At 33.6% G+C, this 16,347-nt stretch overlaps 2 protein-coding genes and 1 long non-coding RNA gene across 3 annotated transcripts; 1 reads left to right on the top strand and 2 right to left on the bottom strand.

The window, feature by feature from the left end:
• The first annotated feature begins 7,621 nt into the window (after positions 1–7,621).
• LOC142544608 (putative glycosyltransferase At5g03795) lies at positions 7,622–8,783 on the top strand. The gene is made up of 2 exons (XM_075651638.1): positions 7,622–8,135; positions 8,222–8,783. The coding sequence occupies exons 1-2, from the start codon at positions 7,633–7,635 to the stop codon at positions 8,706–8,708; spliced, it is 990 nt and encodes a 329-aa protein (XP_075507753.1). The 5' UTR covers positions 7,622–7,632; the 3' UTR covers positions 8,709–8,783.
• A 607-nt stretch (positions 8,784–9,390) lies between these two features.
• Positions 9,391–10,253, bottom strand: LOC142544607 (uncharacterized). Its single transcript, XR_012820068.1, has 3 exons — positions 10,104–10,253; positions 9,945–10,017; positions 9,391–9,641 (listed from the first exon to the last, which is right to left on the bottom strand). It is a non-coding gene; the product is annotated as an uncharacterized LOC142544607 (long non-coding RNA).
• Positions 10,254–10,771: 518 nt separating this feature from the next.
• On the bottom strand, positions 10,772–14,937 carry LOC142545688 (uncharacterized). The gene is made up of 10 exons (XM_075653026.1): positions 14,797–14,937; positions 14,131–14,375; positions 13,830–14,034; positions 13,501–13,591; positions 13,269–13,414; positions 12,213–12,456; positions 12,006–12,110; positions 11,735–11,917; positions 11,453–11,654; positions 10,772–11,357 (listed from the first exon to the last, which is right to left on the bottom strand). The coding sequence occupies exons 2-10, from the start codon at positions 14,348–14,350 to the stop codon at positions 10,873–10,875; spliced, it is 1,881 nt and encodes a 626-aa protein (XP_075509141.1). The 5' UTR covers positions 14,351–14,375; positions 14,797–14,937; the 3' UTR covers positions 10,772–10,872.
• Between the last annotated feature and the right edge of the window lie 1,410 nt (positions 14,938–16,347).

The raw sequence follows: 16,347 nt of genomic DNA, 5'->3' as shown, positions 1-16,347 counted from the left end.
TTGGTCATCCATCCTATCATGGGGGCAATGCCCACATGGATAGGATGAAATAAACCATGATCTCGAGAAAAGAAAATACAAATAAACAACCAAATCTATTACACAGTATTTTCATGAGTTTTTGTGCTTGTGCGTGTTTTTTATTATCTTTGTAATTTATTTTTATAAATAATTATATTAACATATACTTGTTAAGATTTAGATTCTTACTAATTATAAATTACCGATTAAACATTTTTTAAGTGTTACGCTTGTAAATAAATATATTATGTGTTAACTTATACTTAATTTAATTAAAATTCAGAAGCTGGTATGATGATGATTATACTTTTACAAAAATAATCCTAATAACAAGTTAGTGTTAAAATCAATTATTTATCAAATACTACTCATTTAAGATTTTCAACTTTTCACTTTTATTTTAAAACATTATCCACTTCTAATTTTTTTCATTACTCCATCATCTGTAAATTTAATTTCTTCTTTAAATTTAAAAATTGTTGCATGAGTGGAAGGAGAGAATCAGGTCTTTTGTATCTTGTATCTTTAATAACTGAATTCTATTCCTTCAATCTACCTCTCAAATTTTGGAACTTTCTTCTTCTTTTCCTAATCTTTGCTGCTTCAAAAAGACAATCTTGAATTTGCCACTTAATATATCTCGGACCTAAAACCTCGTCCAAATTTGAAACTTCGACACAATTGAATTTGTCAGATATATATATGATTGACAATTAACAATGTGAATATACGCGATTATATATAGGAAAAAAACTATATGCCATAATTACGAATGCATTCCGCTAAGTTCCCTCCAACTGCTCAATTTTTTTCCCGCCCAAGACAAGAAATTGATACGTGGTGCTTACTGCTTAGCTATGCATTCTTGAATGCGAGAATCTAGATGCGTCTGGCAAGGAATGCGCGCAGCAATGCAGAGCTTTTCAGTCTGCTTGGAATAAGTTCCCGCATGTTTCCTGAAGATACCTCAGGCCCCATTCTGAATAGAACAGGGAAAATGAGCACACAAATGTCTTGAAGCTTTGAGTACTTGTATCAGTACGAGGGAATTGATCGTGTCTCAGTATAGGCGGGCGAAAAGAACAGAGGCAGATCCAAATATAATCAGGAAAATATTAGGTCTTTTGTTGAGGGAAGAAGAGTCAACTTCAGAAGCAGAGAGAGATGAATACATCTATAGTGGTATTTCGCTTCATTCTACACCATTGCTTGCACTCACACGCGCACTAACTGACACGATTTCTCGTGTATTTGGCTAATCAACTAGAGGGGGCGAGATGAGTCGCTGACAATAATTTGATGTTTTATATATAATTCTATGGAAATATATAGTGGGATGCGGAAAATTGACGTTGCTGGGAGAACGATACGGAATGTTAGCGATATGGCCACCATTATCACTTGCTATGCGTTGGGATATCAAGCAAAAGCAAATAAACAGGGTAACATCGCAGTGGAACATCATAAATAATATCAACAATGAATAAGATAAACACCAATATTTATAGTGGTTCACCCCAAGATTGGGCTACGTCCAATCTAAACCTCTCAAAGAGATCACTTCTTTATTAATAACAAAGAAGACAAGAGAATTGAGAATACAAAATATTTCACTCAGAACAATCTGATTTTAACACTTACTTTATCTACACTAGTCATATTCCTTCCAAAGATAAACACACCTTAAGAAATCTCACACTAAATCATTTGTCTCACTTCTACACTTATAATTATAAATGAGAGGATTTTGTGTTTTTGGTGTGATTTAGAAATGAGTAATGGAAAGTATTTATAGGTGAAGTTTTGGGAAAAACAAAAATTAAAGCATCATTGCATACATAATCAAACCTAATAATTTTTTACTAATCAACACATTGTTTATAATTCAAAAATGGTGTTATTTGAATTCAAATTTAGGTGGCTTTTGAATTCAAAGTTTGCTTGCTTGATTACTTAGCACTATGTTTGATTTCGAGGGTTCAGTTCTAAGGACGGCCAACGATGCAGGATCAAATCTTTTAAAATCATGCGAAACAAATCTTTTATACAACACAAATGTCATTATTCAATCGAATCACTCTTAATAGTTACATTCCTTGCAATCTTGGTAAAATTATATCCAACTGCAGTTGAAATAGTTTAAATGGCTTCAACTTTTTTTTCCCTCATTGAACTAAGAACTATCCTTGATGCATCAGAAATTTATGATCAATATGAGGCGCACGCATCTCATATTTATTTTGTGAACTGTAGAGTTCGGCCATAAAGGTTACAAAAATGTATCATCGACCACAGATACTTGTCTTGCCTGTCGAGATTTTCTGAATATCAAATATTTTGGAACTGTTTATACTTTTTATTTTTTAAGGTGAATTAGTGGTATAAAGATGATAGCACAGGTTGGTCGTGAACAAAAACTTTTTGCTGTAAGACACTAATTAGTATGTCCGTGTTCTAAAATGTTTTCAAAAATTGTGTTTTGGGATATGGATCTGACAGTTTCTCATGCTGATGCCATGCTATAATTTACTCGCTGTAGAATAACGAGGGAGATATTATAGAAAAAGGCAAGTACAGTTTCGAGGAAAAGACTGTTCGATGAAACCAAACTTCCAGTGCAAAACAAATTCCTGGTAGGTGTAGTTCCGACTTACCTAGTTGACTTCTATTTATGGTATACAGATATGTCTGTTGTTTCAATACCACTAACTTAATTCTTAATTACCCTGCGAGCTGCGAGGTAATATTTGTGCAGACCCCGGCGGTCATAGTGGGAATTGCTGCCAAGGGTATGCTCGATACACATCATGAGTTTATTTTGTTCAACTTGATTCAGGGACCTGTGGCATGACTTTCTATATTCTCGGTGTTCATTTTACCCATACTTAAGTAGACTCGAAATTGCAAGATGACTACGAATTTGAAGTCACTATAATGGTGACACTTATTTAGTGACCACATTTCTATCATCCAAATTGTGGTTCAAGCTAGTCCATTCCCTTGCGAGCTGCTTTCAACATCTGAGTCAACCTCAAGCATATATAAGTCAACTAATCGATATCGAGTCAAACTTATCCATGATGATATTTGATACTAAGATATCCTTTTTTAAAAGTTACCTATAATAATGATAACTAATTCATAAAAACATTCTTGATGCACATGCGAGTCAAGTTTGAGTATAGTGCTATTCGAGCTCGAGTCCATGTGTGCAACGTTTATCCAAAGTTCCAAACCCATAAAGAAGCCTTGCCAACACAATTCCCTTTTTGTCTTCACGATTAGGTTAATACATGCTCTGTTTGAAATATTATTAAATAAGACACTAATTCACATATATTTTTTTTAGCATGAAGTTTCTAGTGCAACAACTATATATATATATATATATATATATATAATTTCGATATATTGCTCATCAATTGCGCTCATATATGTATGCGCTCACTTAGTGGATGTGCATGCATATGTAATGTGAAGTAGATACAGTTGGTAGAATATAACGTATCAAAATTATATATATGTTTTGACTAGCTTACACGTATAATTTTCGCAGGAAATTTTTGTCATTTTACACTTCCAATGAGGTCTTCTTTTTGTTATGTTATAAAAATATTAAATTTGAAAATAAGATGGCGATATTTGGTTGTAAATAAATTTCAAAGCAAAGATTTTTTGTGATTATAAATAAATCCTCGCCTACTAGAATTTTAGTTTATAAAAATCCCCAGAAATCGAAGTATCACGTGGAATGTCCCTGAAGCATCAGAATTATTAAATCAACCTGGTGTTGGTAATGCGATTTAGTCGACCTTTCAAAAAATTTGAATTGAATGGTGAAGGGTACTTTAGACGACATTTCAGGCCACGGAAGCTTCAAATAAAGTTGATAATTTTAGATATTTTTCATCGAAAATATTAATATAATATTATATACGTCAGTTTCATGTTTGTGCCACAACGCTACACCATTTTTCGTCGAGAATATTAATATAATATTACCTTGGTTCGATTATTTCATGATTTGAAAATTAGAATTATATTTTAATAGTTCTCAACATATAAAATCATTGTTTACACCAACTTGTGATTCATGGGGATAAAAGATATATTAATGCCTACTATACAAATAATATATATGATCGAGTTTCCTGTTATTTTCATAAAGATAATCATTAATGCTACTGCATTTCATAGAATTTTGCACTATATCAATGTTAATACAATTAGTTTAGATTTTGATCAGTTTGCAATTGCACGAAAATAAAAAATTATTCATTACAATATTATGATATTTGAATACGGCATGATATAAAAGTTTTTCTAGTTTGAATATATTTTCATGATTTTATCTTAAAAAAATAAATCACTTTTTTTATTTGTTTGTTTATTTATCATATATGGATGTTAATTTATATTAGGTGTGATATTGTGAAATATTGAAATAAATAGGAAAATGTTTAAATTTAAGGTATCCCAAATTTTTTAAAAATATGTCTATTGTGAAACGGTCTCACGAGTTTGCTATGATTTTTTCAGGACATGAATGGAGCGAAATTCGGGATGAACCGAGATTTTAGAGGATTTTACCCGCACAAGTTTAATTACTTAACTCCGAGCCTTATTCGTAAAATAACCGTATACTCTTCATCAACAAATCATTTTCCGTTAATTTAAGCTCGTAACTTACATGATAACGTACAGGCTTTGTACAAATCCTAATGTAAAATATTGTTCAACTTAATCTTTTGATAAAACAAACTCAATAAAATACTCGTACCCTTGTTGTCGTAGGGGATTGATCTTGTAATTTTAGCTACATATGGAATATGTTGATTTGGGTCATATTATAAAATTCAAAATTCATTAGTCGGCTTGTACGACATGTTAGTTTATCATTGGTCCAAAAATCTAGTCTGCATATAAATCTAAATATGCAGCTGAAAAAAACATATAGATCATGCCTCTACCTTAAATCAACACATTTTTATTGCATCACCAGCTTTTATTACTGCGAAATTTTATTTTTTTTTCCACTAACTTTTTTTATTTTGAGTTTTGTGCATTAACTTTGTTTTTTTATCTGTGACGTGACATCTGAAAATAATAACGTGAAACAAGAAATTGTCGATTTGTCTGATGTCACGTCGACAATCAGACAAAATAACTGAAAATTAAAAACTAAAGTACCAAAATCACAATTCGAAAACTAAATAAAACAAAACTCAAAACCAAACAAATTAATTAACAAAAAAATTTCCATCCATTGTTTATTTCCTTTGTCCCAAAACTAATGTCAAAATGCTCTGATCTTGCCTATGCTCCTTTAAGAGCTCTAACAACCATTAGTTCATTCGATTTGACCAATCACGTTGATTAATTTTAAAAAAGTTTATAATAATATTAAATTACAATGAAATTGATAGGGTTAAAAGATAATTTATTTAATATTCGATTTACACATAAGATAATCCAAATTGCATTCCCCGTGGCTAGTTGTATTGACTATTTCGAAACCCATGTGGTCGTCCCAACATAATTTCTCGAACTCTAATTCTCACATGGCGGCCTCCAATGTACGAGGTCTCTTCTTCAACGCTTCTCTCTCTCGTCGTCTGAGAAAAGATTCAACCAAAGGATCGCCATTGTTCTTTCTCCCTTTCATCTTAGCTTTCATCTCTGCAATTCCGATCATCTTCTACGCTTCTTCTACGCCAAATCTCAGCAACAGCATCCCACCCGACCCGACGACCAGGCTCCATGCAAATCAGTTCCTTGAGCAGCCAAAGCTAAATCAGAACTCAATCGCACAGGTTTCAGTGCTGCGACAGGATGATCATGATCAAGAACCTCGAGATAGTACTGCAGATTTTAGGTTTCATGAATCTGCCGGAGTAACAGAACCAGAAGCCCGCCGTTTTCCACGAGCTCCGCTGTTGGCAGTACCGCCGGAGACGATCTTCAAAGGGATCAATGGCTAAAAGAGGCGGCAAAAATGGACTCAACAGGTAAGAATTCTCTTTCACATCATTTTTTGCCCTTCTTATTTGATTTATCACTGGTAGTTAGCAATAAGCTTAAATCCAAGTTCTTGATGAACTTGTTTTGGTTCATTTTATTGTATTGTAGAAAACCATCAAAGTTACGACGACTTCAACCGTAAATAAAATATATTTCCATTTTGCCAAAATCTAAGTTATATTAATTAGAATCTAATTTGGCAAAAATTATTGCTTATATATACATTATGTACAACGAATAAGTAAAATTAAAAATTTCAAATATGATTTTGTAAATTGGTTATTTCTAATACAAATGATGAATATTTTGGGAGAAAAGAGCTAGAGAATCTTGTGGAATTTTGAATGTTTCCCATGTCCACGACGTCGCCTCCCCAATTTTGTTAAGTTCAAATTCATGATGTCAGCGATGGAATTAGAAAAGTTAAATGACATTATTTACTTGGTTAATATAATATATATATATATATATATATATATATATATGTACCACATATATATATATATATATATATGTGGTATATTAATTATTTGCCGGTGATTGATTACATTGCTGCTATTTCTTTAACATACGTGAAGAAGATGTGGCTAACGATGACTGGTCAAGAGGAGTTAAATATTTCTACAATCGTGACATTGTTTAGCATATAGTATGATAAATATTCTTTATTGTTTTATTTTTATTTCCAATTTACAATATAATGTAATAATCTAGATCTAGATGCAAGAGAAATCATAAAAAAATTAGTAAACTCCAATGACAAGCATCGCACGAATATGCCAAGTCCATGGAATAATTGTTCCTGTTGAACTATTCGATACACGATTATTTGCGCATATTACAATTTCTTCATACAACGTTTGGGCTTCTTCCGAAAGTTTAATTATGTATATCTGGTACGTCTGCATCCGACTGGAATTCTACTTTGATGATTGTGAATGGTATATATATATATATAATTTTGATATAAATTCCGTCCATCGTTCTCAATTCTGTGTCCATTGCTGAGATGCGGATGCACAAAATTCAAATTATACATCTTTATTATTATTTTATATTCTATTTTATTAAATTTGAGGATATGATAGTAACCACCTATAAAGGACACCAAATTTTTCTTTCAAATTTACTCTTATTTGATACTAATATAACATTTTTTTTTGTTTTTGTTTTTTTTTTTTTAAAAAAATTCAACACACATTTTCATTTTTATTTTTTTTATATCAACAATTTAAATATCAATTTAGTCCCTCCATAATTTGTCAAATTTCACTTTAGTTCATCGATAATGCTAAAAAAGACTGCACGCGTGTGCATAGTAACTAGTTTTTATATTAGGATTGATTTGGGTATGAAAACCATTTTTAGTATCAAGTTGAATCTAGCATTTTTTCCCTTTTTAACCCTTACTATATTTCCCAAGTTTAATGATAAAAATAACTTCATCCACTACATGATCTCCTCAATTCAGACGTATTTTGGCACGCAAGCTAGTATTAATAATTGCAGGGATAATGTTCGCGCTAAAATTGTGATTTTTATTTTTCAGGGAGCATGGAGGAAAACGACGACGTAAAGGAGTACCATGAAATGAATAGAACCCTAAAAATATTCTCATATCCCTACCAAAAGAACGACCCTTTCGCCAACGTGCTGCTTGCTGTGGATTCTGAACCCACTGGAAACTACGCCAGCGAAAGCTACTTCAAGAAATCCCTTTTCAGTAGCCATTTCCTCACAGACGACCCTTCAGAGGCAGACCTATTTTACTTGCCGTTTTCGATTGCCGAACTGAGAAATGACAAGAGGATTGGGGTTAGAGGGATTCAAGATTTCATCAAAGATTACGTCCGAAACATCGGCCGTGACTATCCTTACTGGAATCGAACCGCTGGGGCCGATCATTTCTACGTCGCCTGTCACTCTGTTGGGAGATCAGCTACGGACAAAGCGGTTGAAGTGAAGGTGAACTCGATCCAAGTTGTGTGTTCATCGAGCTACTTCTTGCAGGGGTATGTTGCTCATAAAGATGCGTCTATACCTCAGATTTGGCCCAGGAAAGGAAAGCATCCGGTTCGTTCGCCATCAGAAAGGTATCCTATATATAAACTCCCAGACCTATTTAAACTACCATGCAACGTAGTGTTTTTTAACATAAAATAGGACACTCACTTTGCAGGAAAAATCTTGCCTTCTATGCTGGAGCAATGAACTCTCGGGTGCGACAGTCTTTGGTTGAACACTGGAAAAACGACACTGAGATTTTGGTCCATCGAGCCCGTCTCAAAACGCCATACTCAGAAGCCCTTTTGAGTAGCAAGTACTGCATACACGCCAAAGGATTCGAAGTGAACACAGCTCGAGTAGGGGATGCATTGTACTACGGTTGCGTGCCGGTGATTTTAGCAGATCACTACGACCTTCCTTATGCTGATATCTTGAATTGGAACAGATTCTCAGTTGTTGTTGCGACCATGGATATCCCAATTCTGAAGAAAATACTCCAACAAATAAGCTTCGATGAGTACTTGAAGTTGCAGAATCACGTGATGAAGGTGCAAAACCATTTCCAGTGGCACCATTTGCCAGTTGATTTTGACCCTTTTTACATGGTCATGTTTGAGTTATGGCTTCGAAGAAGTCATTCGAGGATTCCTATTTTTTAATTTGTGTTCTTAATTTTAACACGTTCATGTATATAATATATACACACAACTATATGATTAATTCAAATCTCTGTACGTCTTATACCGGCTCCTGATCGAGTTTCAAGATAATTCAAATTAAAAAAAAATTTAAATTTATACTTTAAGTTCTTAAATTCTAGCCGTGTTTGAATATTATTTGTTTCGAGTCTAATTCAAGCTCAAGTCATGATTTTATTTGGCTAGCTCATCATCTTTAATGTATTAATTATTTATACAAAAACTACTATTTTACTATTGTAATAATATAATTTCTTTTGATTATAATTAAAAAAATATCTAATATCTGACCATATCAAATATATCGATATATTTAAATTCCATTATCTTATTCTATCTAAATATTTTAATAATTTATTTTAAAAAAATTAAGACCTTGCGAAAACAACTTATAAAAATATGGGAGCTAATAAGTTATTTAAAATAACTGTAGCCATTTGATAAAAAAATAAATAACTTTAGCCAAACGTTAGGCGAAGATATAAAACCACATTGTGAGGATATAAAAACTAGTTACAAGTTAAAACCAAATATAAAATTGGATATTGGCTTGTTTTTGACATTATACGATCATGTCATGCAGTATATCAAGTCCATTCTGTTTATGCAACTGGTAGTGGTACAGAAGAAAAAAATACTTACTTGAATACTCTTGCGAGTTCATATAAACATGTTTATGTGTAAAGGACAGGCACGTGCAAGTGGATGTCTAAATTTACATGCCACCCTATTTGCTCAAATCTTTAAGAGTTTGATGTATGTTTTCAAATAATGTCAGATGGCTAGATAGTAAGAACTAAGAAACCACCATACCTGCTGCAATTCAAGAAGCTTCATCTCCAATTCTCTAACTGCAACATGTTCCTCTTGAATTTCCGCAAGAGTGTCCATCACCTGCAACAAAAATTACAAGAGCTGCGTGAATAATATGACTTACTGAATAAATTAAGTCAGCTCTAAAAAACGAGGAGCTATTTCAAAGCCGATTATGAACGATTTATAGAAGAGAGTTCACAAAATGTCGAGAAATATTCTTCCACCATGGAAAAAATTGAGTGATGGCGATGTCTGGCTGGCAAACATTTTTATGTATTAAAGCAAATATGTTTCACCAGAGGAAAACATAAAAAAAGTTAGGCAGAGATTGAAATTGAAGATAACCGAACGAGAATAGTTGCAACAGAAGACAAACCAGACCTTGACCTTGCTCTCGGATTGCTTTCTGAAAAATTTGCTCACTGTCACCAGTCTCTATTAATCTATAAATCGTCTGAAAGAAGAATTGTTTCAGAAAACTTTGTTTTAAAATGGTAATTTTAAAGAAAATAAATATGGGCCACGGCCACTCAGCTTCACCCCTTCATCAGCTCGAGTGCCCGTCACTGAAAACCAATAAAAAAAGAGATCAATACGATTATTCTAGACTATATGAAGCGGTTGCATTATGTAGCAGAATCTTTTTTATAAAAAAGAAGGTATCAACCTCGCGATACTCCAGACGTATGCTCTCTCTTAAAGTCCGCAAGAACATATATTAAGAAAATTTGAGAAAGAGGAAAAACATAAGAAAGTTGATTGATCAGAAGCCATACCCACAAGAACTTTCACTTCAAGGTACCTGAAATTCTGTCATTCTGTTTTTGAACTTTTACTTTAAAGCTCTGCATCGAACATATAATTTAAAGCCAAGGACTATAATTTTCAAAGAAACATGTTTGATTCTATTTCTCCCATAATATCGGATATGTTAGAACTCAACCATATTTGGTAAAAACTTTAAGTTATTATAAGTCTCTAACAACATTTGGGCCGTTGTCTACATTTTGTTTTAAAAAGTGAAATCAAAATATACGAGCCCAAAAATTAGGTCCAATCGACAGCGATCCGGTAGGCCCAGTTGGATAACCGAATTAACAACTAAAGATAGCAGCAGTAGCGTTTTTAATACCTTTTTTTTTCTTTTTAGAAAATGTAGCGTTTTTAATAAATACTTGCAGTGAACATAGGATAAACTAGTTACTAGCTAATGATCAACAAAGTAAATAAATAAATGATCAAGAATGTCAACTTTATTTTCTTTCTAATAAAACTCTAAATCAGACAAACGACAAAGGTGAGAATCTATTTAAGCCTTCACATATTCTGTAGTGAGTCCATATCCAAATGGGAATAGCGGGTCGTAATGTCGATCCCCGACGTTCATCGGAAGTTGATCAACGGTTTTGAACCACGTGCGTGGAAGTTTGCCCGAAAAACCATAATCACCATACAGAACATCAGCGACACCTTGGCCTTCTGTTCCTGGAAGCCAAGCAGCTACAAGTGCATCGATTTGAACCAGATATGGCTGAATCACGACTGGACGGCCCGTGATAAGAACGACTACACATTTTATCGAGCCACAGACAGTTGTTATGCTGCTCAGTCCAGGATCAGGAAGTGTCAAATTAAGGTTGTCTCCAAATGTCTCTGCGTAAGGTGGTTCTCCAACTACAACAATGGCATAGTCGAATTTGTGGGATTTAACGTATCCGGAGTCGGGATTCTCCACAAACACCACTTCTGTTTCAGGGTCTACTGTGTTCTTGATGGCATTCAAGATTGTGGTACCTGATCATAGCAAGTGTAATCTTTCAGGTATTCAAAAATATTGCTAAGAGCCCCCTAAATGTCTGAATAGATAGATGAAAGGTTGTTGAATTTACCAGACGTAATATTGCCACTCTGTCCTTGCCATTGAATCGTCCAGCCGCCACACTGGTTACCAATATTGTCAGCATGTGTTCCAGCAACAAGTATCTTTGAGGCCTTCTTAGGAAGTGGTATCACCGGCTCGTCTGCAGATCCGCCATTTTTAAGCAGAACAAGCGATTTTCTTACAGCTTCTCTCGCCAGTTCTCTATGTTCCTATGTTTAAGCATGAATGATACAAAAACTTCAAAAATTTATTCTTGGAGGACATAGATAAAGAGAATTTTCGTGTGAACCTGGCTTCCTAGGTACTTGGTCATGCTATAATCAGCCAACGGATGCTCAAAGAGACCCATTGTAAATTTAACTCTTAAAATCCTCTTCACGGCATCATCAATTCGGGTCATGGGAATGAAGTCATTTTTCACTAAGGAGATGAGGCCGTCAATAAATTCAGTATAATTATAGGGAACCATGATCTGCAATATATATACGAGATAGCTCATCAATATATACTCACACCAAACTCATATGATCGCATATATTCATTCAAGCAACAAATGATACCATGTCAATTCCAGCACTGATTCCAGTTAGGATAGAGTAAGTATAGTTCGCGTGAGGTGGAGAAGTGATTCGATCAATTCCTTGCCAATCCGAGATCACAAATCCCTGAAATGATTCAATCACAAACATTAACAACTGAGCTTAGTTCATTCATTTAAACCATATGTCAAGACTTTGACTCTAAATTTCTTTCAAACGAAATTATACTCTGAATTTCTGAGTGTTCTTGAGAAAACCAGTGACAAGATTGCGGTTAGCATGCATCTTTATCCCATTCCAGCTCGAATACGAGATCATGACCGTCGAAACGCCTTTGATGATGGCATTGTTGTATGCTGGCATATGAATACTGAGCAATCCATGCCTGGTTGCTACTGTGTTATTCTCATTTATCCCTTCTGTGGTTCCACCATCACCAACATAGTGTTTCGCACATGCTATTACCTTATTCCTGAACCAAAAACAAACAAACACATGTAATTTATTTATCATTGTTTTTGCATATTTATAATTATAATTTTGTTAATAGATACGTTTCACTACTTTAATTATCATATTTCTTCTTGCTTTTTAATTTTAATTAAAAAGTAAATTACATAAACAATCAAAAGCAATTAAACGAAATATAAGAAAAATAAAAAAATCCAATCTTACGCCTTTGTCTGCCCATCTTCTTTGTTAATCAATACAAGACAAACAACACACTCTAAAATTAGTCATAGTTGCCAACTTGCCACGTATTTAAGACCTCACTTGTCCAAATTAAAATCGGACTATTGGATATAGTATTAATGTATATAAGTCTTACGCACGTCGAGTCTTGGAAATGGATTGGCGCACAATTGTAACCACAAGACAGATCCATCTCTTTCCTTCACTAAAATAGGCCACACAATCGCCACACCTCACCAAGAAAAATATACACGCAACTTTTTCAAACAGTTAATATCTAGCCAAGTCAAACTGTGGTTTTATTTGCTTAATTCATGCCCCTTTCCCGCCACTCACACGGTGGAATTATGGTCCATAACACTAGTCCTCGACCTTTTGCATGATGCCAATGGAGTCATTATCCCTTGAGAGTTGTGCCATTACTTAACCTCCAGCGAAGCTATTCGCATGGAACTTTCCTTCTCGCACATTTAGCAATACTAATGGATATTTTATTTTGTGCTCACCATCTAACATATATAAATTCAAAAAATAATGTATGGTAAATAAATACGAAGAAAGGAGGGACTAAGATTCAAGAGAGAGACTCACTGTCCAGCCATGAAGGGAACTCCTTTAGAAGAATTTGCAGGTATATCTCCCTGTAATCCAGGTATGATCTCTGTCATGGAACGAACCACGGCTGGATCTTCGCTGTAGCTTTCATAACATCGACCCCATCTTGGATCTCTGCAAACCTGTTTGTGGAAATGAACTCGGTATTATATCTTATGTCAAAATCACTCAAAATTTTATAACGAATGAATTACAATAGACCAGTTACCGCAATGCAAGGAGCAAAAACATATGGAATGCCAGTAGCTCTGACTTCAAGTGCAGTTGCAGCTCCAATTTTCTTTACCAGTCCAGGATCTCTGTCAAAATCACACACATATATATTACTGTAACTAAAAGCTTCAAATATTTTTTTAGTAAAATTGGCTGCTTCGCTTTGTTTTGACGTTCTTGATTCGGTCATTCAGTTTTCTTGAAAACAATTCACAAGATCATTGCCTTCAAAAGCTCCAAAAGGAATAGCAAAGATCCATCTTTGCAAAGATAAACAACAAAGATAACAAAGAAACAAATCAGCAGAACCGTGTAGCCACTTGCCTAGTAGCTCCAAGGCCAACATTGTGGGGAAAAACTGTAGCCTTATACACGTTGTTGTGTCCATGAACCGCATCAATTCCGTATATCATCGGAATTCCAAGCCTAGTAGACAATGAGCCCTTCTGAAAGCTGTTCACCATGTCCACCCAGGTCTCAGGGGATGCCTGTGAAGCCGGAACACTTCCTCCACCACTCAGCACGCTTCCTGCCCCAAACCCAAGATTTCAAAAAAGTATATCGATTGAGGAGTTGCAGTAAATATAAGTTCATATAGAGGACAAGACTGCATTGATGGGAGAACCTATATAGTACTTCTTCATGACTTCAATTGATGCAACCGATCGTTCAATTTGCGTCATTTGGCCTATCTTTTCCTCTAAGGTCATCTTCTCCATAAGATCCTTGATTCGATCATTAATGGGTCTTTTTGGATCTTTGTAAATCGTATACTCCGCATTAGATATGGCCGTGCAGTAGCACAATGCCAAAAAACCAATAAAATATGCCTGAATTTTCTCCATTTTTAATCTCAGCACAGCCTCGAAACTGAAATAAAAAGCTTGAAATATTACACGATAAAGTAAAATTGAATTAATTCGTATTCGTAATATTAAAAGTTCCGATCAAAACATACGATCAAATATAAGGCCGACCCAAATTTGGTATCATTTCACACTCTTTGTACTATTTCAAAATTCATCACGAACAATTAACTAATCTAACAAAGCAAATATACAAGAAGTATAAAAGATTTTCCACCGTCGGATCAGATTCCACATTCCCACATACACAATCAGCACTGAAATAAAAGCATGATTCCAAGCAGACGAATCAGCCTTTCCCAAATAAATCACACTTCAACGTAAGCAAAAATCAGCTCGAAACAAGTTTCAAAAAAATAAAAATAAAAAGTCAGCTAAAAAACACATGAACTCCACCAGAAACACAGAAAAGGCAAACCGCTTACAGTTACTCAACTGTCCCCGAACACTATCTCTGGTTGTTGGGATTGACAGAGAGAAGCAAGAGATATTTTTTCGGAAGTAGTTTGCGAGAACTTGCGTGGGATAGTGGTGGTATTTATAGAAAATGTTCGTTTCAGCTTCTAATCCTTTTCTTTTTTACCATTACTATTTTGGAAATTGAATAGATTTATTGCTTTTAATATGCATTTAGGGCCCATAATTGAATCCTATAGGTTAGCAGTCAACGTAATTCAATAATTTCTTAAACTCTTTGGATATTATACAAAAGGTATGCTTTTTTTTTTTTGAAACATATATTATACAAAAGTATCTTCAATCAAATATTTCACGTGTTTAATTTAATATAAAGTATGAATCCAATTAAAAAAACAATCGTAATTCATTGAAAAACAAGAGTGGGTCTCATGTGAGACCGTCTCACAGATCTTAATATGTGAGACGAGTCAACCCTACCCATATTCACAATAAAAAGTAATAGTCTTAGCATAAAAAGTAATATTTTTTCATGGATGACCCAAATAAGAGATTTGTCTCACAAATACGACCCGTGAGACCGTCTGACTCAAGTTTTTGCCGAAAAACAAATGTTTATGTATTCCATATCTTCCTAGGTTTGGATTCGGACCCAATCCCCATATGATTGTTTTTTTTTTTTTTTTTTTTTTGAGCTGATTTTAAAATATGTTTAAAAAGAAAAAAGCATTTTATCGTGAAATATAATAAAAAAATATTTTATTTTATCTTATAAATCATTATAGTGATATTTATATGAACTGGAAAAAACAAAAATGCACCATTCATCAATAGGTTTTAAGGTGCTTTTCTTCAATAAAAATAAATAAATAATTTGTAAAACTTTTCAATTTAAAAAAAAAAAAATTATTTTCTTACAGCAAATAATTATTACGTAACTAAGTAGCGTGCCACCACAATGCTAGCAACATATCTATAAAATAAAATAATGTTTCATTTAAGTGAGGATTGAAAAATGGATTGTCGTGTAAGCATGGATATGAAAAATTGCGGATTAGCGGTGTGCCTCCTTCGTGGACTATTTTCAAATATTGGTCCCACTGTTTTTATCACGATTATATGAATATCAAGAAACGTGAAAGTGACCATACATATATACAGATATATTTTATAAAATTTTAATATATTTAATTTCTTAAAATTATTCTTATATACATGTATGTTTATAAATTTTTAGATGTACATTAATACGTCAATCAGTCTCACACATATTAAATTTAATGTTAATTTTTAAAAAAGGTAAAAATTTGTGTTGACGATATTATGAGTCGTATTTTGTAAGACGGATATCTTATTTTGATCATGCATGAAAAAATATTACTTTTTATGCTAATAATATATTTTTTATTGTGAATATCAATAGGATTAATCCGCCTCACATGTAAAGATTCGTGAGACCATCTTACAAGATACTTATTCTTTTAAAAATTATGTTAATCGAATAAATCTATTGGACAAATCATATTTGCTTGAAAATATGTTGACAATAGAATCAAATT

This window comes from Primulina tabacum, chromosome 5 (assembly GCF_025594145.1).
Source record: "Primulina tabacum isolate GXHZ01 chromosome 5, ASM2559414v2, whole genome shotgun sequence".
NCBI classification, from domain to species: Eukaryota; Viridiplantae; Streptophyta; class Magnoliopsida; order Lamiales; family Gesneriaceae; genus Primulina; species Primulina tabacum.
Note: the sequence above shows the minus strand (reverse complement) of the source record. Positions and strands in the feature narration are given on the sequence as shown.

Coding starts and splice junctions, on each gene's coding strand:
- LOC142545688 (XM_075653026.1), bottom strand. CDS start 14,350: ATGGAGAAAATTCAGGCATATTTTATTGGTTTTTTGGCATTGTGCTAC. Junction 12,111..12,212: donor AGAACACTCAGAAATTCAGA/GTATAATTTCGT, acceptor GAATCATTTCAG/GGATTTGTGATCTCGGATTG. Junction 11,358..11,452: donor GAGTGGCAATATTACGTCTG/GTAAATTCAACA, acceptor TGCTATGATCAG/GTACCACAATCTTGAATGCC.
- LOC142544608 (XM_075651638.1), top strand. CDS start 7,633: ATGAATAGAACCCTAAAAATATTCTCATATCCCTACCAAAAGAACGAC. Junction 8,136..8,221: donor GTTCGTTCGCCATCAGAAAG/GTATCCTATATA, acceptor CTCACTTTGCAG/GAAAAATCTTGCCTTCTATG.